Source organism: Urocampus carinirostris, chromosome 2 (genome assembly GCF_059441175.1).
Source record: "Urocampus carinirostris isolate Australia breed hairy pipefish chromosome 2, RoL_Ucar_1.0, whole genome shotgun sequence".
NCBI lineage: Eukaryota > Metazoa > Chordata > Actinopteri > Syngnathiformes > Syngnathidae > Urocampus > Urocampus carinirostris.
Window position 1 is genome coordinate 5,839,962 of NC_142350.1, and position 22,063 is coordinate 5,862,024.

At 46.8% G+C, this 22,063-nt stretch overlaps 1 protein-coding gene across 1 annotated transcript in view; it reads left to right on the top strand.

Moving 5' to 3' along the window:
• Positions 1–22,063, top strand: part of pkhd1l1.1 (PKHD1 like 1, tandem duplicate 1) — a 40,690-nt gene that overhangs the window by 11,742 nt on the left and 6,885 nt on the right. The window contains exons 19-67 of the mRNA XM_088328549.1: positions 66–220; positions 286–396; positions 467–610; positions 676–800; positions 869–1,032; positions 1,368–1,534; positions 1,603–1,735; positions 1,800–2,077; positions 2,183–2,288; positions 2,363–2,470; positions 2,532–2,696; positions 2,772–2,893; positions 3,328–3,460; positions 3,663–3,855; positions 5,741–5,883; positions 5,958–6,062; positions 6,215–6,406; positions 6,579–6,752; positions 6,831–7,036; positions 7,113–8,085; positions 8,161–8,409; positions 8,477–8,626; positions 9,721–9,895; positions 9,975–10,131; positions 10,205–10,361; positions 10,784–10,993; positions 11,066–11,195; positions 11,478–11,719; positions 11,798–11,934; positions 12,007–13,036; positions 13,256–13,447; positions 13,520–13,671; positions 13,737–13,890; positions 14,286–14,448; positions 14,519–14,607; positions 14,684–14,847; positions 15,355–15,603; positions 15,677–15,980; positions 16,096–16,199; positions 16,284–16,404; positions 16,464–16,585; positions 16,644–16,734; positions 17,419–17,567; positions 17,643–17,765; positions 17,830–17,941; positions 19,780–19,896; positions 19,967–20,132; positions 20,201–20,433; positions 20,499–20,663. Of these exons, the coding sequence (XP_088184675.1) occupies positions 66–220; positions 286–396; positions 467–610; positions 676–800; positions 869–1,032; positions 1,368–1,534; positions 1,603–1,735; positions 1,800–2,077; positions 2,183–2,288; positions 2,363–2,470; positions 2,532–2,696; positions 2,772–2,893; positions 3,328–3,460; positions 3,663–3,855; positions 5,741–5,883; positions 5,958–6,062; positions 6,215–6,406; positions 6,579–6,752; positions 6,831–7,036; positions 7,113–8,085; positions 8,161–8,409; positions 8,477–8,626; positions 9,721–9,895; positions 9,975–10,131; positions 10,205–10,361; positions 10,784–10,993; positions 11,066–11,195; positions 11,478–11,719; positions 11,798–11,934; positions 12,007–13,036; positions 13,256–13,447; positions 13,520–13,671; positions 13,737–13,890; positions 14,286–14,448; positions 14,519–14,607; positions 14,684–14,847; positions 15,355–15,603; positions 15,677–15,980; positions 16,096–16,199; positions 16,284–16,404; positions 16,464–16,585; positions 16,644–16,734; positions 17,419–17,567; positions 17,643–17,765; positions 17,830–17,941; positions 19,780–19,896; positions 19,967–20,132; positions 20,201–20,433; positions 20,499–20,663 (9,504 nt within the window). The remainder of the gene's footprint in view (positions 1–65; positions 221–285; positions 397–466; positions 611–675; positions 801–868; positions 1,033–1,367; positions 1,535–1,602; positions 1,736–1,799; positions 2,078–2,182; positions 2,289–2,362; positions 2,471–2,531; positions 2,697–2,771; positions 2,894–3,327; positions 3,461–3,662; positions 3,856–5,740; positions 5,884–5,957; positions 6,063–6,214; positions 6,407–6,578; positions 6,753–6,830; positions 7,037–7,112; positions 8,086–8,160; positions 8,410–8,476; positions 8,627–9,720; positions 9,896–9,974; positions 10,132–10,204; positions 10,362–10,783; positions 10,994–11,065; positions 11,196–11,477; positions 11,720–11,797; positions 11,935–12,006; positions 13,037–13,255; positions 13,448–13,519; positions 13,672–13,736; positions 13,891–14,285; positions 14,449–14,518; positions 14,608–14,683; positions 14,848–15,354; positions 15,604–15,676; positions 15,981–16,095; positions 16,200–16,283; positions 16,405–16,463; positions 16,586–16,643; positions 16,735–17,418; positions 17,568–17,642; positions 17,766–17,829; positions 17,942–19,779; positions 19,897–19,966; positions 20,133–20,200; positions 20,434–20,498; positions 20,664–22,063) is intronic.

The following is a 22,063-nucleotide window of genomic DNA, read 5'->3' on the forward strand; positions in this document are numbered from 1 at the left end:
GTCCAATTTCCATGCCTTACTTTATACTATAACTTCAACAGAACCTCCTCCTTTTTGTCTCCTAGGTGACTTCAAACTACTCCACTACGAGAATTATGACCTGTACACCAACATTACGATTACGGAGGTGACCAAAGGGGAGAGCAAAATGGAGACCTTTACCTTGGTCTGGGATAGGATTGCTTCCGAACCGATCCCTTACAACGCTAGTGCTCTAGAGGTTAGTTCTGAGATCATCTCCAAAATCTGATCAGAAAAATTAAGCTTACATTTTGTTTGATCCAGGTCCAGTCAGCTTTGGAGAACCTAATGAAGTCAGAATGTCCGATTGAGATTCTCCCCGAGGAAGGAAGGGACGTGATGTTTTTTCAGAACTACGAACACGACAATTCCATGGTGAGTGAAAGGCTGAGACTGATTGATCCTGTCGACAGATTTCAATTTGAATCATTCTCGCATTGAGCAGTTTGGGAAGTCAAAGGGAACCGCCGTTAGAACTGCTTTCTGCGGCTTGTGGTCGCTGGAAAACCCTGAAGTCCTTTTTAAGGACAGTTACACCAAAGAATCTGGCAGCACCTACGGAAAAATTTCCCTGAACCAGTATCCAATGGTTAGTCTCTTGGACATATGGTAGAGGTGAATTTCCGGATTGAAACATAATCTCTTTCTTTTTAGCTCTGCTTTGCACATAAAGGAATGCTAAAAGATGAGATTGGGGTCAAGTTAACGTACAAGGACGCTGAAGGCAACACCAAAACTGAGACAGCAAAGATCACCATAACATTTACCAAAGGCCAAACGTTAGTAAAAAGATTCTTCTTTAACCATGGTTCTAAACTAGAGATTCTAACTGATTGTTTCTCTGCAGTTGGAGCTACAAGTGTGTGGACCTGCTCAATTCTCTCCAGACAGAATATGTAGGAAGTGCCTACACTGTTGAAGAAATTTACTTATACAAATATGATCCGGAGTACGATTTTTACATAGATGCTGTCCATATTGGCAAAAGGGGGACCATTCAGGATGAAGGGGGTGAGAAACGCATAATTTAGGTACAGCAGAACCCCGGGATACGAGCGGAATCATGGAAATTGCAAAGGGAAATTGCCATATAGTGGGGGATAGAAACCGATGCTAAATACGTAATTCCTTCCGAACATCTGGTACCTCAGATTATTTGGTGGGATACAAAATAATTTGTTGTTGATATATAGTGGTGAAAAGGCTGTAATGAAGCCCTGCAAAACATCTTATTCCACACCATAAAGAGAAAACGTCATAAGGCGGGGACGCCGTATCCCGAGGGTGATTAGGTGACCTGTGTCTGAACTTGATATAAAACATCCGTGTGTCATTTGAACTTGTAGCCGTTCCTTACAAGAGGAGACCACCGCCATTCGAAAGCTCCGCTCGTGCGTTTGGGGACATCTCTGTTGTGAAAGAGACTAACGATTTACAGATCAGCTATGAGATCACAGCGACACCGTTGGACTGCGCCTTTGGTTTTCCTCTCTTAGAAATCGCTTTCTTTGAGGTACGAAAAAAAATCTAACATGAGATCCCAGTCTTGGTTTAATTTTCTTCCTTTCTGTTTATTTTAAGATGTCAAACATTAGTGAGGACTTGAAGGAGTTTCAGGGAGGGACAGCGAGGATTCTCATCAACCGCACACACAGAGCCACACCGCCTGTGATTGGCACTTTTGATGTGAAGATGCATGGACAGCGTATTGAAGGTAACCCAGCTGGAGTAAAGGTCTAAAGTCTGCAAATGTTTGCTTGACCAGCACTTGTCCTCAGGTTTGTCAGTGGACATCAGTGCAGAAGACCTGAAGTACGCCCTAGAGGGTATTTCGGGTATGGGCGTGGTAGACGTCAAATACACTGGGACGTGCAAAAGACCAAAATGGGTGGTGGAGTGGGTGACACAGCCGGGAGACCAACCCCCGCTGGAACTTGACGGTTCTTCACTTGAGGGCAAGGATGTTGTCCTTAGGGCCAAGGAGAATAAGAAAGGAGGACAGATGATATCCAACATGATGGGAGACTTCTTCCGGGTGGCGGAGAACAAACCACAGGTATAAGTCTGACAAATTGGATCAAACTGTGATCATAAAAAAAAAATCCTTCCTTGATGAGGTCAAATACAAACCTGTTCCATTAGAACTCTGACGTTCCCACAGGTGGAGGTTTACATCAACGGTATCCCTTCAAACTGTTCGGGGGACTGCGGCTTTGAATGGTTGGAAGAGAAGACCCCAACCCTGAGTGGGATCAACCCGACTCAAGGTAGATTTCCTCGTTCTTGAATCTTTAGAAACCTGTTTCAAAACAAATTAATGTGATACGCTGGACTTGAACAGGATCCGTTGGACTGGGGACCCTTTTGACCGTCACTGGCACTGGTTTCAGCAGTAAAACCGCTTCTGTCATGGTCGGAGAAGCCAATTGTGTGGTTGAAGAACTCTCTGGTGAGTTGAGAGCTAATTCAGGAAGGTAAATTGAAACCAACTGAGAGTTTTTTTGTCACAGCGGAAAGCCTGGTTTGCAGACTGGGAAGCGCTGCTGCCGGTACTGTCCCTGTGTGGCTCAACTTCCCCTCCCTGGGCCGTCCACGTTTTGAAAGCGGCAATGTCCTAAACTTCACGTACGAACTCATTGTTTCATTTTTCTCTCCCATGGCTGGGAGTGCTGCAGGTAAAACTCAAATTTTATTGTAACTCACATTTGATTAAAAAGAATCAGTAGACTTATCCATTGTTTTGTGTGCAGGGGGAACTCTTTTGACCATAACGGGGTTCGGGTTCAGCTGGGATGCCTTTGTCACTGTCGGGGGAGCAACATGTGAGGTGGTCCTAGCGAGTCCCTCGGAGATCAAATGCAGAACATCAGCAGTGAGCGTTATTGTATATTTTGATAGGTAACAGCTATGATATTGTTCTAAATCAGAATCTCGGCACCTCCATTGACCACTGTAGTCTTCTGGTCTGTCTCCAAGGTGTGGGTGATATATCTTGATCACTCTAGGGGGGAAAAGTATCTTGAAACCTAAAACAGTGGGTCTGCTTTGTCTTAGGGGTCGGGCCAGAAAAGGGGCAAGCGATAAAATATATAAACCCTGAAATACTCTTTACCCGAGGCTCACCATTTTACCGAGAGACGATTGTGTGTTGACATCGGCATCATTTTTTTTTACTAGAATTACAAACTTCTTCCAATCCACTAAATCAGAGTCAACATAGCCTGTACTCATTTCATGCACACAAAACTGAATATATCTCGGAGTGATTTCCATTTTGGTCAAACTCATAAAATTTTCACGGCTCAGGGGAGTCCGGGCTTGCAGACGGTCACCGTTTCTGTTGGTGGCATGAGCAAGGAAGCAGCCGACACTTTCAACTTTGACCTCAACTTGACCCCTCAGATCACCAGCTTAAGTCCTCCCCAAACCGCCGTCTTCGGTAAGGACCCCTTTGTGCGTGGATTCATACATATCTTGACAACGGATTATTTTGTCTAAGTACATTACAAATGTGTAATTACCCCATTCAGCGGGAATGACAGCTACTTGTAATTACTATTGTAAAGCTGGTAATTATTTAGGTGTAATGATTGACATGTTTGTGGAAAAAACTTTAAGTGTGCATTTGATTACACCCTCAGGTCGGCGTGTCCTCACTGTGGTTGGGTCGAACTTGGGTGAGCCGGCCAATGACAGCCGAGTATACGTGGGCAAGAATGAATGCATGATCGAGCAGTGGACGTCAACAAACGTCACCTGCCTGTTGCCCGTGTTGCCGGCCGGCCTGCATATGGTGGATGTCCAGGTTGGGGGCAAAGGGTACCCCCAGATCAGGTACTGGAATAGAACAAAACAGAATTGTCTTTATCGTCATTTGTTCACAATGAGACTAGAAATGGCACTTTAGGACCCGGTCACACAGCCATTTGCTTCTGAATCACGGCCAGAAATTTCTGCCCGTGAATCAGACGATGTTGGACGCTTTGAGATCGCCATATAGACGAGATACAGCAGTGCTTTACACGCGGTCGGAAATTCACACGCGGTTGGCCGCGCGAAAAAGTTTTGCGCTGCTCAAAACTTTAGACCACGTGTTAACCGCGGGCGGCACACGAGGTAATGACGCGGAAATGACGCGGAGCGACGTGCTCTGGCCGTGGCCAGGGCGTGGTTACATATGGGTAGGACGCGAAATTTCAGCGGGTAATCGTGGGTGGAGCACGGTCATAGCATGTTCTGCGCCTGTATCGCGGTGTTATTACGTGAAATTAGCGTGTTACGTGTGTGACGGTCAAACGCCTTTCTCCGCGTATATACAGCGCAATTTGCCGAGCACACGTCAGTTGTGCTTGAGACGTCAAGGGGTGGACATGGATCCCCGTCACCGTAGTGACCTCGTCTTAATCCATTTTTATTTCTTGACATTTCCTTTCAACAAGATAATAAAATAAAAATGAAAAACTATTACAATAATAACATATTGGCTTCTTAGGTGCCATAGCTTGAAATGTTGATCTTCACGGGACTGTGTCTTGAGCGGTTATGATTTCTACAGCCTGGTGTTATGCCGAGAAATGCATCCCTGCCGAGATTTGCATCCCCTTGCTACTACAACCACTTTTACCTCGTTTTATCTCACTTTTAGGGAATGTAATGGCAAACATATAACATAATCCACTTCGTCTTGCATTTGTTGGGAATGTAATACAACATAAACCATCCCGTCTTTGTTTTTGTTGTGAACGTAATCGAACGGTAATGCACGCCGTATATAAATCACTTTAAAGAACTGTTATGCACTCTACCGTAAAGCTTATTATGCAGAAATAAGCTTTATGGTAGAGTGCATAACAGTTTCAATACGAGCGATTTGAATAGAAAAGGCAAAATAAACATGTTACCTGCTCAAAAGTGATTTGTATACGGCGTGCATTACCGTTCGATTACATTCACAACAAATACAAAGACGGAATGGATTAAGTTGTATTACATTCCCAACAAATGCAAGACGAAGTGGTTTTGGTTATATGTTCGCCATTAAATTCCCTAAAAGTGATATAAAAGTGAGATAAAACGAGGTAAAAGTGGTTGTAGTAGCGAGGGGATGCAAATCTCGGCAAGGATGCATTTCTTGGCATAACGCCGGCTCGGCAGCTTTTATACCCGTGGTCCACACGAGAAAATGACGCGGAAATGACGCAATGAGGAAGCGGAACAGTCGCCGGCGTCTGTTTTGCGGGCATACCACCGATGAACAGCGGGTTGGCCAATTTTGCGCATTTTCCATCGCGGGCAACCACGGGCAAAAAAAAACCCCAAAATTTTACCCGCGATACAGACGCAAACGGCTGTGTGACCGGGCCCTTAGGATAAACATGTAATAAAATATTTAAGCGTGAAAAGAAAAAGAGTGCAGTAGTAGTTTTGTGTGCCCGTTAATAGGGACGATGGCTCTAGGGAAGAAACTGTCTCTGAGCCCGTTAGTCTTTGTTCTAAGGGACCTGCAGCATCTGCCAGAAGGCAGCAGTTCAAAGAGGTGGTGCCCGGGGGAAAGGAGTTCGCAATAACATTATTGGGAATGTCCTTTAGACCGAGCAGAGAGCAGCCGAGGATTTTCTGGGCTGTTTTGACAACTACTATAATGTTAGATGATAACTGTAGTTTTCAAGTCTGACAAATTTCATTGAAATCTTGGCTTGTTCTCGTTCGGTTTTCATAGCAACGGCTTAAACAGCAGCATCGAGTATGTCCTGGAAGTCTACAGTATCTCCCCGACAACGGGCTCACTGATGGGAGGAACCCAACTCACAATTTCGGGGTCAGGTTTCAGCCAAAACATCTCTGACAACAAAGTGTATTTTGGTAAGCGTCGCTAGCATTAAGCGGAACGTTATCATTTTCCATGACGTCACGTTGTTTTTGTGCGCACGCAACAGGAGAATCTGAATGCGAGGTACAGGCAGCCTCAGAGAACGACCTGCGATGCCTTTTGCGGTCACAGGAGGAAACACACATTGTCACCAACCAGGGAGTCCACGTTGGTAGGTTTTGCTTTCCTTCCCTTTGTTTGGTTGCCAGTTTATGTCAACCGTAACCGGATTCTATTTCCTAAAAGTGCTTTGAGCAAAATCTGTACCTACCGTTTGTCTTAGAGATTATTTTACCATCACCTTTTTCTCACTGTGCCATCTAGATCATGGCCAGGGGTTCTCTTGGGATCCCCGGACCATTCACGTGGAGGTCGGTGATAAAATCTTGTGGCGATGGGACGTACCAATGTTCCAAACTTCTTTCCGTTATGGTGTCCACCATGTTCCCAACCCCGGTAGTGCCTCCGACGATGACCCCGTGCTGTTTTCTAGTGGCGAGCCAGTACCTGGAAATGGTAAAGAATGCATCTACTTATTCTTCCTCCACCCCGAGGTGTGGGCGCAGCACAATTTGCTTCTGTAATATAATCCCGATCCACTATACGTAGTACATAAAACCCCCTCCAGTGTTGAATCAAAACAGTATGTCACAAAGAAGAACCTGACCTGTTTGTTCGCTCCTTGCAGGTTATTTCAGCTATCGTTTCACCATCCCCGGTGTGTATTACTACAGCTCTGGGTACATAGACAAGAACAATGAGTTGGAACTATGGGGTACTGTGAGAGTGGAGCCCCGGGTTACAAGTATCAAAGAGGTCAACGTCCAAGTAGGAGGCGTGGAAGCCTTACATGTGACAGGCGGTATGGGCTAGCATCTCGGTTTATTATACCTTATGATAGAAAACAGATTAATAGTTATACTTTGTGGTCTTTGGGCAGGATCGCATCGAGTCGCCAGGTCAACACATGAGTGCGTTGTCACACCAGACTGCAATCAGACAGACCCATCTTCTGATAACCTTTCCTTCAGCACTTCCACCTGCTTTACCCCCAGCGTGCACTCCATCTGGCCCAACCAGGGATTATACCACCAGGTTATCCACATCCAGGGGGAAGGCCTCGGCAATGAGAGCTGCGCATTGGAGGTTTGTGAAGTTTAAAAAAAATGACCCTCTGAATCTCTACACTAAGCATGGTTCAATCATGCACTTTATTGTCCAGGTAATGGTCGGGGATGCACCTTGCCACATTATCAACAGCACCCATTCTGAGATCTTTTGCCAGCTAAGCGCAGACAACAGTCTACCAATCGGCGTCCTTTTACCTATAGAGGTTACAGTCCACAACTTGGGCAGCGCCATAATCGCTGTGGCTGAAGAACAGAAGCGCCGATTTGTTGTTCTTCCTGTGGTGGATTCAGTGTGGCCTTCAGCAGGCAGCACCACGGGCCACACCCGGCTCTCCGTCCATGGTTCAGGTTTCACTGAGGGCCTTGTGAGTGTTGCTGGAGAAACCTGTTCTGTAGTGTCACTGAATTACACCCTGGTGATCTGTGACACCAGCTCTTCCTACTCACATCAGGGTGATGTGGTCTTCCTTTGGGGAAGTATCCAGAGTTCTTGTTTCTCGGACTGCTCCTTCCTTTACACGTATTCCGTCACTCCGAATGTGACCGCCATTTCTCCTGACAGTATCAGTGATGTCACCAATATCACAATATCCGGCGCCGGGTTTGGCACAGACATCGAGGATGTTGCAGTTTTTGCCTCAGAAATCAAGCTTAGTGTCATTGTTGTGGTTGACGACGCCGTTACAGTAACTGTAGAAGCTCTCCCTGCGGGGGAGCATGCTGTTCAAGTGATTGTGAGAAGTAAAGGCCTGGCATCCGGGGACATCACCCTAAACAGCAAGGCTCAAGCCACCCTGAGCCCAAGTGTGGGCAGTTTGGAAGGGGGCACCTGGCTTCAGGTCACTGGTAACGGATTCCTCCCAGGAAACACAAGTGTGATGGTCGATGGCAAAGAGTGCAAGATTGAGTCAGTCACACTCAGTAGCCTAAGGTGCCAAATGCCACCTCACGACAAGGGTTTGGCGATCGTCAAAATTCTGGTCCTAGATGTGGAATATCCTCCTCTTAACTTTACCTACTCTGAAGCCCAAACCCCAATCGTCAGCGCCATCAGTCCTGCCACTGGTGAGGGAGAAGAGCTTTATCTCTTAAGTCAGCTTTCAAAACCGTATTAATGTTTTGTTTTGTTTTTCTAATCAGGTCCAAGCGGTTCAGCAATCATGCTGACTGGATCCGGCTTCGGCGATGACACTACGCAAGTGACCGTGATGGTGAACAATGTGACCTGCAACATTGTCACGATCAAGGACAACGAGGTGCAGTGCACTGTCGGGGACAATCCAGGAGGGGAGTACTCGGTCATCGTGCACCACCAGGTCAAAGGATTTGCCTGGTCCAACGTGACTTTCCATTATGAATTGACGCTGACTAGCGTGCAGCCCAGTGAGGGTAAGCAGTCGTCAGAGAATAAAGCGTTATCCATCAGAGACAGCTGACTCTTTGATTTGTTCGGCAGGCAGTTTTGGCGGTGGTAGCAGGTTGACGATCCAGGGTTCCGGATTTGACCCACTCAACTCCACTGTGCTGATTTGCAATGATGAATGTGAGATCGACAGAGAAGCATCAACCCCTACCGACCTGTACTGCCTATCTCCGTTAAATAATGGTAAGTGTTATCTCAAATTTTGGAGTCTATCCAGTTTGCAGGGAAGTAGAAACTGAGGTAAGTGTGCTAAAAAATAGACGATGTTTAATCAAAAAAACCCATAACACAGTTACAAAGAAACCAAACCGGTGGTCTCAAATCAACTGACAAAATGTCCAGACTAGGTGTGAACATTAGGTGCAGGTGGGTGCTCCAGGGAATTTCCAGAGGTTGACCCCTTGTAGTCGGAAGTGGTCTGCGAGATCCCGACCATGCTTTCAAGGGCAGGATGCCATATTGTCTCAAAAATAAAATCGATTACTTGATTAAGATTTCACAGAAGCAGTTGAGGGCACTTTATTGTTAAAGCTGGGGGTAGAGGCGACCCACGGTCCTTTGCCACAGGACCTGGGGATCAGAGCGAATGAGAGTTCTTTCCTGCCAAAACCGGGGACAGAAGTGTCCGAGGGTCCTTCGCCACTGAAACTGGGGACCGAAGGAGTGAAGGTCCTTTGCAACAAAAAACATGGACAGAAGCGGCTGAGGGTCCTTCGCTGCAGAAACCGGTGACAGAATTGGCAGGGGGTTCTCTGCCGCTGAAATCAGAGACCGAATCGGCATGGATCCGAAACAGGGGTGCATAGGGTTCCCGCTTGGTCTATTGATGGTCTTGTCATTCTGTCATGATTCTGCGGTGGACCCAAGGAACCAAAGTAGATGGGCCCTCTCAACTCACTCCTCCTAGGTTGGCTACCTGCAAGGGGAAAATGGTCGGCCAGATCCTGTCAAGTTACTTATCCAGGATTTTGAGCACCCAAGAATGATCCATAGCCGATTGCAAAATAATTTAAAACACATCTAAAAGTACACGCTAAAGCATCTGAAACATTTGTTAGGTCTTTGTTCTGATACATTTTTTCCATCAGCTTCTTTTGTCTGCAGCTCAACCTTTGATGTGCATTTAACCGCTAATTTTTGCAAAGAATGTGACTGGTTGTGCTGGTTTCCGCTCCGTTCTATATGACCGAAAAGACTGCAGGAATGCGGTCGGCCATGACAGACACAATGGAGTGTCACGGGAGAGATCTTCGAATCATTATCATGCTTTTGTTTAGACACCGACTCGGAGGCATCCTGTACTGTGGCTGTGATTAATGCAAGAGAAGCCGTCAACATGTCAGGTGGCTTCACATACAAGACACAGCTCACCCCTGTCATCACGGAAGTGACACCCCGCCGGGGGGGCACTGCTGGAGGAACTATGCTCACCGTCAGTGGCTCGGGTTTCAGGTGCAGTCACAGGGAACCATCTTGATCTCTGTTCTGAAATGTTCCATATCCTAAAGCTGATTTTCTTTCTGCATCGTAGTAGCACCTTGGATGACGTCAATGTGACCATCGCAGGCTCAGTCTGCCAAGTCCAGTCCGCCAACAATACCAACATTGTGTGTGTTACGGGAGCCCAGGCTCAGTCCCAGGAGACCACTGTTAGAGTCAGCATCAGAGACCAGGGCATAGCCAAGATGGTAAACCTTACTTCTTTTCTTCATTTTCATTTATTTAAATTTGGAACACATCCATGATTCATCTTTGCCTTAGGACAACGCCCGTTACTTCTACATTGATGTGTGGTCATCCAAATACACTTGGGGTGGGCTGTCTCCCCCAGAAGCTGGCTCATTGGCCGTCGTCACCAAAGGGCAAACCATCCTCTTGGACACCAGCACCCCTGTGCTGAAAATCCTTCTTATTCAAGGTCAGGAATAAAATTGTCATCGATTATGTTATGTGTGCTTGTTAAGGGTAGGGAAGAAACTGTCTCTGAGCATGTTAGTTTTTGTTTTAAAGGACTTTTAGGGTCTGCCAAAGGGCAGCAGGTCAAAGAGGTGGTGGCTTGGGTAAGAGAAATCTTTAATAATGTCCTAAAGTCTGGGCAAAGAGCAGCTGATTGTCTGGGCTATTTTGACGGCAGTCTGTAAGGGTCTCCCAGTAGACCAGACCGTGATGCTGGATGCTCTCCTCTGTGGCTTTTTAAAGGACAACAGCAGCTTCTCTTCCAGGTTGATTTTCCTGAGTACTCTCAGAAAATTGAGCCACTTGTGGGTCTTCCCTACCACAGTTATCGTTAAGCTCTGGATGTTCATGAACTGATGTTTTGGACTCATGTTTTTGGTTCAGGTGGTTCGCTGGTCTTTGACGAGGCAGACATTGAGCTTCAGGCAGAAAACATCCTAATCACAGATGGCGGGAGGCTGCAAGTGGGCTTGGAGGAGGCACCATTCCAGCACAAAGCCATCATTACACTGCACGGACACCCCCGCTCTCCTGAACTTCCTGTGTATGGTGCCAAAACCCTGGCGGTTAGAGAGGGCATTCTGGACCTTCACGGTACGTGAACGTTGCCCTGGATTCACTTTGTTCCCTGTTATGTTTGCACGAGTTTATCTTTTGCTCCTAAAGGTAAACATGTTCCAGTGGTCTGGACTCACCTGGCGCAGACTGCGGAAGCAAACACCTCCACTTTGAGTCTGATGAAGGAGGTGACATGGGAAGTGGGAGATGAGATTGTCATTGCTACTACCGGCCACAGGTAGATGTTAGTTTACTGACGGGACTATATTTCAATAGCTAAAAATATTCTGAAATCAATCGTTCAGAATAGAACGACAACAGGTATATTTAGGCAGGGGATCCGGAACATAAAGGGCAAACAATAATCTGACAGCTTTTGCTGTCTACACGGTCCTTAAATACTGGACACTAACAGGTGTAGGGTCCTAGAGTTATTTAGCCTGTTGGCGCCCTCTGGAGGACATTGGTGTGCTGGATCATGGAGGATTAAAAACTTTACTGACTTCCTGTTTGCTTCCAGGCATAGTCAGACAGAGAACGAAGTGAAGATCATTTCCAGCAAATCCGCCGATGGCAAAACAATCACCCTGACTGAACCCCTGAAATATTCTCACCTGGGGACATCCGTCACCCTGCTCGATGGCACACTTTTTGAAGCTAGAGCGGAGGTGGGTCTACTGACCAGGAATGTGGTGGTGAGGGGCTCCAAAAACATAGACTGGGAGGAGACCATCGAGGCCTGCCCAGATGGTTTCAACACAGGTATTGCTTTGTTTTAGTGGTAGAATCTGGCTTGGATTAAATATGAAAAACTGATCGAAAATTGATGACCGCCTGCAGGAGAGTTTAGCACTCAAACGTGCTTTCAAGGAAAATTCGGAGAGGAGGTGGGCAGCGATGAGTTTGGCGTGGGGATCATGTTCCACGCCCCTCGACCTAGTGAGGGTCTTGCCGTTGGAAGGATGACCTACGTTGAGGTACAGTTTTTGCTCAATATTGTTTAAAGTGGTTGACCTCTCAACCTTCGACATGATTTGATTCTTCAACAGATTTACCACGCAGGACAAGCCTTCAGGCTGGGTCGCTACCCCATTCATTGGCATTTGATGGGAAACTTGGAATATAAATCATTTGTCCGCGGCTGTTCTATCCACCACACGTTTAACCGGGCCGTTACGATCCACAACACCCACCGGCTTCTGGTGGAGCACAATGTTATCTTCAACATAATGGGCGGAGCTTTCTTCATTGAAGATGGCATTGAAACAGAAAACATCTTGCAGTACAACTTGGCTGTGTTTGTCAGGCAGAGCAGCAGCCTTTTGAATGATGACGTCACTCCCGCTGCCTACTGGGTCACGAATCCTAACAACATCATCCGGCACAATGCCGCAGCAGGGGGCACCCACTTTGGGTTCTGGTACCGAATGCACGAGCATCCCGACGGCCCGTCCTATGACAAAAACATCTGCCAGAAGAAGGTTCCTTTAGGGGAGTTCCGCAACAACACAGTGCACTCTCAAGGCTGGTTTGGCCTCTGGATCTTCCAAGACTTTTTCCCTATGAAGGACGGCGGTTGCAGTTCCAAGATACCTGAACCCGCCATCTTCCGGAGTTTAACCACCTGGAACTGCGAGAAAGGCGCTGAGTGGGTCAACGTGGGCGCCGTGCAGTTCCATGAGTTCCTGGCGGCTAACAATGAAAAAGCCGGACTTGAAGGCAAACTGATCCTTCCGTGGGCGGTGACAAGCTTCGGAGGGGACGGCGGCGCAGGGGTATTCAACTCCACCATTGTTGGCCACGTCGATGAGCTGGGACTGGGTGCGGACTACTGCACATACCGAGGCGTCATCGCGCCGTTCGCCGACGGCATGAGCGTTGGTGATACCAAATTCTTAAACTTTGACCGTGACTCGTGTGCTGCACTCGGCGTAACTAAGATCGATGGGACATGCACCGATCGCTGCGGTGGGTGGGCTGTCAGATTAAGCGGACTTCAGTTTCTGAGCTCAACAAACAAGGCCGCCTTCAGGTGGGAGCATGAGGCAGTGCTGGTGGACATGGATGGGTCCCTTACAGGTATTTTCATCTTGTTGTTGAGGATGAGTTTAAGTGCAGTTGCCTCTCCTTCCACATGCATTAATTAAGCTTGAGTGTCTGTTGACTTTGGTGTTGTGTAAAGAACAAAGCGTGGCTTTCTCTGCGATATATCTGTTGCGACCGAGGATAGTGCTTTAATTCTACGACAGATGGTTTCGTAATGAGAACCCAGTCATAAGCCTGGTATTACCTTTACAGGGACCACTGATTATAAAGTCGTTCCGATGAATGGCCTGCTCGACCCTGCACACTGTTCACAGAGCGACGAGTTTAGCTTGGCGTTCCCGGGAGCTGTGTGTGACCAAACGGTCTCTTTTCATCGGGTGGGTCTCAACAACCCCACGCCGTCTTCTCTCGACTCTAAGAATCTTGTATTTACAAACTCATATGGTACGACAACACACAGACTAGCTGGTCTTGATAAGAAGAACCTTGAGTTGTCAAATAATGCTTTGTTTCCAGGCACCACCGTCATCCCCTACTTGAAAAAGAGATTGACCCACAAATTTGGGTGGATGGCCATGTTACCTTCGGGCCACACGCACCAAATGCACTTTGATAACGCTGACCAAATCACCAACATCAGCTACAGTGCGACATTCTATGGCTTTGAGGTAAACTTTTTTTCCGTTCCAAAACCTCCGCAACAATGACGAAAACTGACATTCTATCTTCACAGTCGGATCAATTTGTGATCCTGCACCACAACTTTAGTCAGAACCCAAACATGGTCCGGATCTTAGACGAGAGAAACGCCTCTTTATCATCGCTTACTTACAGTACCAACCACAACGGGGACTGGTACCTTGAGGATAACGACCTCTATTATATGGGTAAATCTCACTTTTTCCTTTTGAAATGTAGGATAGTTGGCACTGTGGATGACTAGTGAGCACGCCTGCTTCACAGTTCAGAGGTCATTGGTTTAATTCTAGCTACCGACCTCCCTGTGTGGAATTTGCATGATTTCCCATTGTATGCTCTCCGGTTTCCTCCCACGTTTGATTGGCAGGTCAAAATTGTCTGTAGGTATGTGTGAATGGTTGTCTCTGTGTGCCATGCGATTGGCTGGAAACCAGTCCAGGGTGTGCCTTGCCCAATGTCGGCTCGGATAGGCATCATTTGGTAAATAAATGTATGAATGATAATCAAATCAGGTTAATTTTGTAAAGGTTTGACTGTCACTTAACAAGTACCCGCTTAAATCCCCTCGCATTCCTCCATTCAGTTTCCGGGAAGATGAACCAGCGAAAGCGTCGCAGCAGCGTTGAGAGTTCTTCGATGGACGTTGCGGTGGATTTCAAAGTCTACCGTTGTTTCTTCGAAAACTGCGTCCCGCCGCCACCTGCCACCGTCGCCCCGTTGCCTACTCAGCGGCCCGAAGACTTCATGTATGATAACCTTTAACCCTGCTAAGTTAACAACTAGTTTCGACCTTAATACAACTTTGTGTTTATGCAGTCTATGGTCTAACACCTCATTCTGGGAGGGTTCGTCTGAAAATGGTTTAAGTGCACCAACTAAGGGCGCTGATGTGATTATCCCACCAGGTAAGGTTTTATTCTTGTACGGGAAAAGATAAAATATCCATCAGGAAGTCTAACAAGTCACTCGGTCCATCTGCAGGAAAGTGGGTGGTCTTGGATGGCAGTACCCCACCCCTCAATAAACTGATAATCATGGGAGTCCTGGAGGTCCCACAACTATCCAACACCTCGTCCAGTCGTCAAACTCGGGCTGTGGCACAAAACCACACCATTGTCATCGATGCCGTTTACATCTTGATCCAGGTATTTGGAATTCTACACTTTTTCTTGATCATTGTAAAGGGTATGTTTTTTGGATGTATTAGTAAGAGTTAGTGTTTGGCCTTTAGAGTTCTTCCTTTCATTATGGTAGGTGCTTATGTGGAGGAAAAGCCTAGCATGAAAGCAAACTATAACAAAAGAAGATTTATGCCCCCCAACAACCCAACGGGGCGATGCCCCTCTTACACCCCCAAACAATCAATTTTCCAAGGGCTCAGCAGCACCAGCGCATGCCATTTCCAACCCCGGCAGCAGCGCTTGCCGGAGAACCGGCCCCAGAGCCCCAGGCTACCCAGCCGGATGGCCAGCCGCCCTCTGACCAGCACCGCCGTCGCTGCCCCCATCAGAATAATTTTAGACAAGGAAAAAACATCTTCTTTCAGCCAGTTATAACTGAGTTAACTAGCATACGGGACAGTTCAACCGATCATCACCAGTTTTTCCCAAGCATCACGACAGTCTAAAATCGAAGCTGTGGTTGTGTTTTAGGGCGGCAGACTCTTGGCAGGCTGGAACGATGAACCTTTCAATGGGGATCTGCACATCAGACTGAGGGGCAACCACAGCACCCCTGAATGGCCCCTGCCAAATGGACCCAATCAGGGATCCAAGGTCCTGGGTGTTTTTGGCATCCTGGACCTATACGGACAACCGCACACCGTGTATCACACCAAGCTTGCTACCACAGCCGATGCCGGGTCCAGTACGCTTACTTTGGTGGAGCCTGTGGACTGGAAGGTCAATTTTATTTTTAAAAATCAATTTTTGTTTGGTTCGTCATCATGTTATATGTTATCAAATGTGTTGATAGGCTGGAGACCAGGTTCTTATCTCCACCACCAGCTACAGCTTGTGGGAGACGGAGAAGCGTGAAATAGAATCCGTGTCTGAAGATGGACGGGTCCTTACCTTGAACCGTGCCTTGAACCACTCTCACATTGGAGAGCTTCACTCAATCGAAGGAACGTCGCATTCCTACCAGCTGGCGGCGGACGTGGCCCTCCTGACCAGAAATATCAAAATCATCGGAAATGAATATGCTGCCATGACGGCCGAATCGTTTGGCGCACGGTTGCTGGTCGGCACCATTGAGTCAGAAGGAAATGACTTCAGGGGTAAGAGTGGTTGCATGTACTAGAAGTTCATAACTATTCGAGACAAAAACTTTAAATGGTTAGTTTTTGATACGTGAGAGATGAGTCACAATACTTTTGATCTGTTTGGTTCTAGGCAAAGCTCAAATCTGGAACGTAGAGTTCTTCCAGTCAGGTCAGGAAGGCTGGACCGATGATTACGACCCACGGTATTCTGTGGCCTTCTTAGGCCTTGGATCGGTAGGTCTGAATTTGGTCTTTACACTTGTTGGTTTACTTGGTGTTGCTTTTGAAAGTACTTAAGGGAGCTTTGGTGTCTTCCAGGCTACTGACTCGAGTATCCAGGCCTGCTCCTTCCATGATGGCTTTTCGCCGGCTATTGGTGTTTTCGGAACTGATGATCTGGTAATAGAAGACAATGTCATCCACCGCACTGTGGGCGACGGTGAGCATTTAAGTTTATTTTTCCCGAAAAGCGATGTCTAAAGGGCTCTCATTGTCCAGGAATCAGGGTCTGGGGCAACAGAGTCACACTGAGGAGGAACCTGGTCACAATGACTTTGTGGCCTGGATCGTACCAGGATAGAAGGGAAGAATTTAATTATGACCAGAGTGCTGCGTTCAAGGTTAGTCTTAAGAAGTATAAAAACAATATAACGATGGTAAACTGAGTTTTCCGTTCAGGTCCATGAGGGGACAGACGTGGTGATGCAGGACAACATCGCAGCGGGTTACGAACGGGTTGGCTTCCGCATCGATGGCGAGCCATGTTCTGGTAAGGCCAGTTCTGTTGCAATTCGGGAGAATGAGGGTGGAAGAGAGAACGAAGGCTATAGCAGACAGTACTTCCATGCCAGGGCAGATAATAAGGGCAGCCGGGAGTCCTTTGCTGCCAAAATTAGTGACAGGGATGGCCCCTTTCTGCTGGAACAAGGGACTGAAGGATGCTTGAGGGTCCTTCATCGCCGGAACAAAAGACGTCCGAGAGTCTTTCGCAGCCGGATCAAGAGATGGCGCGCCCGAGGGTCTTTTATAACGAAAAGAGGGGGGCAGCAGAGGTTCCTTTGCCACTGAAACAGGGGCAGCTGAGGGACTTTTGCCGCTGCAATAGGACTGGGGTGACCGAGATTCCTTCGCCACTGGAACAGGGTGGCTGAGGCTGCTCCGTCACTGGAACAGAGGGCAACTGAGGGTCCTTCCTGTACCCGCAGTACAGGGTAGGAATGAGGCAAATGGTCCCTCGACGCTGGAACATTGGCATTGGCAATGACCCGATAACTTATTTTGTGAAATACAGTCAATACAAAGAACTGGAATAATAAACTACAGGTTTGGGGACTGATTAGGAGGGTCTCTCTCTAGCCACTCCTCTGTTTGGCGCTAAGGGGGAAATGGAGTGCCAGATCCTGACAAGTTTGGTTCTTCTCACGTTTTAAAAAAAATACATGATCTCCTGCAGGTTCCTTCCCAGCAGAAGAGGCATGGTCCCACAACGAGGCTCACGGGGGCCTCTACGGCGTTTTTATGAACCGTGACGGGCTGCCCGAGTGCTCGCTTATTCGGGGCTTTTTTCTCTGGAGGAACTTTGACTATGGAATCTACTTCCAAGTGAGAACATAAGTTTTACTGTATATCATTTACCAGGCACAACAAAATGTCATAAATGTTCCTAAATCCTTTAAGACTATTATGAGTGTCACCGTCTCCGACGTGACCTTGGTGGACAATGGCATGGGCATCATACCCATCATCTACCAACCGCCCTCTCTGTCTCACCAATATTCCGATAAGAAGATCCGCATTGAGGTACGACGTCAAAACTGATTTCAAAATCTCGTTAGGGTGTTCTTACTGGTCCTTTTTTTTCCAGAATGTTGTGGTGGTGGGAGCGAATCCTCACTTCAATTGCTCCCACACAATCGACGTGGACGACTTCAACACAATCAGTAGTAGCTTCCATCGGGCACCCAAGACCGCCAATGGTAAGCAATTATTCTGAATCAGACCAAAAATTGTGTTTTTTACTTACCTATCTACCTATCTACCTTAATCATATCCCTCAAAAGGGGTGACCGACAGCAAGACAAACACATACAATAACAAATAAAATAAAAAGGGGAAAAAAATAATGAAAAAAACACACACAAACATTTTTGGACCATGGCCAACCCAAATGCCCAAACACCCAAACAAGTTAGGCACCTCGGCACCTAAGTTGGTCATGCTTTCGTCCCTCCAGATGAAACGGGACACAAGAGAGCGGCCAAGTCACTTGGGTCAGGTTGACACAACACACTCTTTTGTTCAATAGCAGGGCCCGACAGCTTTCACTGGTTTACCCCTGCCGCATCATACAGGTGCCCTGCCCATCCCTTAGAACGCGTCCAAACATCCCACTATCCTTTCACAACACCTCTCCACTCCTTTCTATCACCAACAATAGCTCTAGCTTCCACTAGATTTAGACCTCTTTCCTGTAGTGCACTCATAACACCATCCATCCACGACAATCGCGGCCTTCCTCTTGGTCTCCTTCCATTTACTTCTGCTCTGTCGATCCTCTTCAACATTCGCTCCTCGTCCATCCTCTCCATGTGTCCAAACCAACCGAGTACTCTCTTATCCACACGCTTGCTCAGTTCCACTACTACTTCAGTTCTGTCTCTCACAATTTCATTTCTCAATCTATCCAGTCTTGTCACCCTTAACATACTCCTCAAACACTTCATCTCAAAAACATCTAATTTCCTTCTCAAATCTGCGTTCAGGCTCCAAGTTTCTGCACCATTCAACACAGTCGACACAATCACACTCTTATACAGTCCCCTCTTAACATCCATACTCATACTCTTGTTGCTCATCACCCTCCTCAGAGCACCCAAAACCTTGCTTCCTTGATTCACTCTGTGCAATACCTCGCACTCCATTCCACCAACTGCAGCCACATCACAACCCAAGTACCTAAAGCTTTCAACTTCTTTCAGCACCTGTCCATTCAACCTTATTTACAACGCCATACCCACTCCATCACGTAAACACTTACTCACCTTACTCTTCCCAACATTCACAAATAACTTAGGTCTATCACATACTCTTCCAAACTCCATTACCAACCTTGTCAATGTTTCCTCAGAATCAGCCACAAGCGCTGTGTCATCTGCAAACAACAACTGACTTACCTGCCACACCGTTCCACTGTTATCATCATCTCTACACCTCTACCAAATACTCTTGCATTCACCTCTCTCACCACACCATCCATGTACACATTAAACAGCCATGGTGACATCACACACCCCTGTCTCACACCAGTCAACACAGGGAACCACTTACTTGTCTCACTCCCTACTCTTACACATGCTCTGCTGTTTGCATAAAAACTCTTCAATGCTTCCAACAACTTTCAACCCACTCCATACATTACCATCACCTGCCACAATGTCTGTCAATCGACTCTGACTGGTAAATCTATTCAAAAAATGTCAAGGATGTGGGACACCATTTCCCCTCTAGAGGGCGGCTACCTGCGCCTCATTTGTCTGCCGTACGTGTCTCAAACACAAAACATTATAAAAAATTATAAAAAGAGAACGTATTAACTAGTAAAACCAATTAGTCGTTGAAATGTCAGGATCTGGTATACCAGTTCCCCTCTAGAAGGCGCCCTAACTCCTTGAACCCTATCACCTAACCCTGGGGGGGAGTACCCACATTTGCGCCTAATATGTCCCTCTTATTGGGTCCACCCCCTAAATGTGACTTCATATTTCAATCCAGTCTAATAAATGTGTCACAGACTCGTTTTTTTCCTCTGATCCAGGTGGCAGATCTGGAATCAGTTGGCCGACTTTTGCATCCGGTCACAACAACGGCCCAATAAAGCCCCTCCCTGGGATGATCAACTATAACGCCATCTCAGGCTTGATGGAAGTTGCCGGTAATTTCCAAGAAAGGCTTACAAGGACTCTTTTAGAACGTTGTCTCAAAACTGTGTCTCCTGGTCCCAGATTCTACCTTCGCCGGGTTCGGTGAGACCTGCCCAGGCCAGATTGACGTAATGTTCATGAGCAACCCTTACAATGAGGACCTGCAGCACCCAGTCCACGTTTCCAACCTGACTCTCGTCAACAGCACCAAGGACGGACTGGTTTTTATTCACAGACCTGATGTCAGGTAAACAAAATCAAAAAACAGACGTCAAACCGGAACCGAATCTGAAACAATTTTTTGGTCTACTTCAGCAAAGCAAACCCATCCGACTGCGTGGATATGGACTGTGATGCCAAGAAGAAGACTTTGCTGTGGGACCAGGATGGTTCCTTCCTGTCTGCGGCAGGCAACGTTGTTCCTCAGTCCGAGTTCGAGTGGAACGGAGACCCCAGACGTGGACTGGGCGACTACCGGATCCCCAAAGTCATGCTGACCCATCCAAATGGCTCCCGAATCCCCATTGACCAGATCGCTCCCAATAAAGGTAAACCGGATACCTCGTTTTCCGAGGACCATCACAAACTTGTTTGGCGTCTTCTTTATCCTCAGGCGTGATCCGATCCAACTGCACGTACCAGAGCGCTTGGCAGGCGTACGAGTGTTTTGATTCCTCCTACAGGATGCTTGTTATTGAAAGTCTGGACTCCGACACAGAGACTAGACGTCTCAGCCCGGTGGCAGTTTTGAGCGAGGGTTTTGTCGACCTCATCAACGGTATGTAGTTCAGGTTTGAGTTACACTTTGGTTGGGGTTAGGCAGTCTGTTTCTTGAGATCCTTTTCATGACCATTATTTTGAGGACCAATAGTCTTCATCAGGACATTCTCGTAGAGCTACAGTATACCCTTTTCAAGGGTTTTTACCTGGTTTTAGAGTTCAAGTTTGAGTTAGACTTTGTTTGGGGTTTGTTTCTTCAGGCCATTTTAACAAATTTAGCCATCATTTTGGGGATCTATAGTCTTCATTAGAACCTTTTGGTTGTCCTAACGATGCTAGATCCCTTCCTTGGGGTTGTCACCTGGTTTTTTAATTCAGGTTTGAGTAAGACTATGCTTGGGGTTAGTCAAACAGTTTCTTTGGGGCCATTATTATGATCTTTACTATCATTTTGGGGGAATAAAAGTCATTATTAGAAAATGTAGGCTGTCCCAAGTAAACTAAAACCCTTCCTTTTGGTTGAAACGTGGTTTAGAACTCAGGTTTGAGTTAGACTATGGTTGAGGTTAGAAATTCATTTTCTTTGGGCCATTTTCTCGACTTTTACCATCATTTTTGGGACTAATAGTCCTTGTTAGGAGATTTTGGTGGTATGAATGAAGCTAAACCCCCTTTTAAAGGTCTAAGCCTGGTTTGAGAATTCAGGTTTGAGTTAGACTTCTGGTTAAGGTTAGTCATCAGTTTATTGGGGCCATTTTCAATACTTTACCATCATTTTGGGGACCAATAATCTTTATTAGGACATTTTGTGGCCCTAATGAAACCAGACCTATTTTTAGGGTTGAAACGAGGTTTTCAAATTCAGTTTCGAATAAGACTCTGAGGATAGGGTTATTCACTCTTGGGGGCCATTTTTTGACTTTTACCATACATTTGGGGACCAATGGTCCACATTGGGATATATCGGTGGTCCCAAATAAGCTTGACCCTTTTCTGAAGGATATCCATCCATCCATCCATGCATTATCTGTACCGCTTATCCTCAGTAGGGTCGCGGGGGGTGCTGGAGCCCATCCCAGCTATCTTCGGGCAGTGGGCAGGGGGGACACCCTGAACTGGTTGCCAGCCAGTCGCAGGGCAGACAAGGACAGACAATTCACTCGCTCAGTCACACCTAGGGACAATATGGACTGGCCAATTAACCTGATATGAATGTTTTTGGAATTTGGGAGGAAACCAGAGTGCCCGGAGGAAACCCACGCAGGCAAGGGGAGAACATGCAAACTCCACACAGGAGGTTTGATCTCACAACCTCAGAACTGTGCTGCCCCTTTTCTAAAAAGGGCTAAAACCTAATTTGAGAATTGAGGTTTGAGTTACACAGTTTCTTGGAGCCATTTTTATTACTTAACCATCATTTTGGAAGCAAAAATCCTTAATAGGACATTTTGTGGTCCT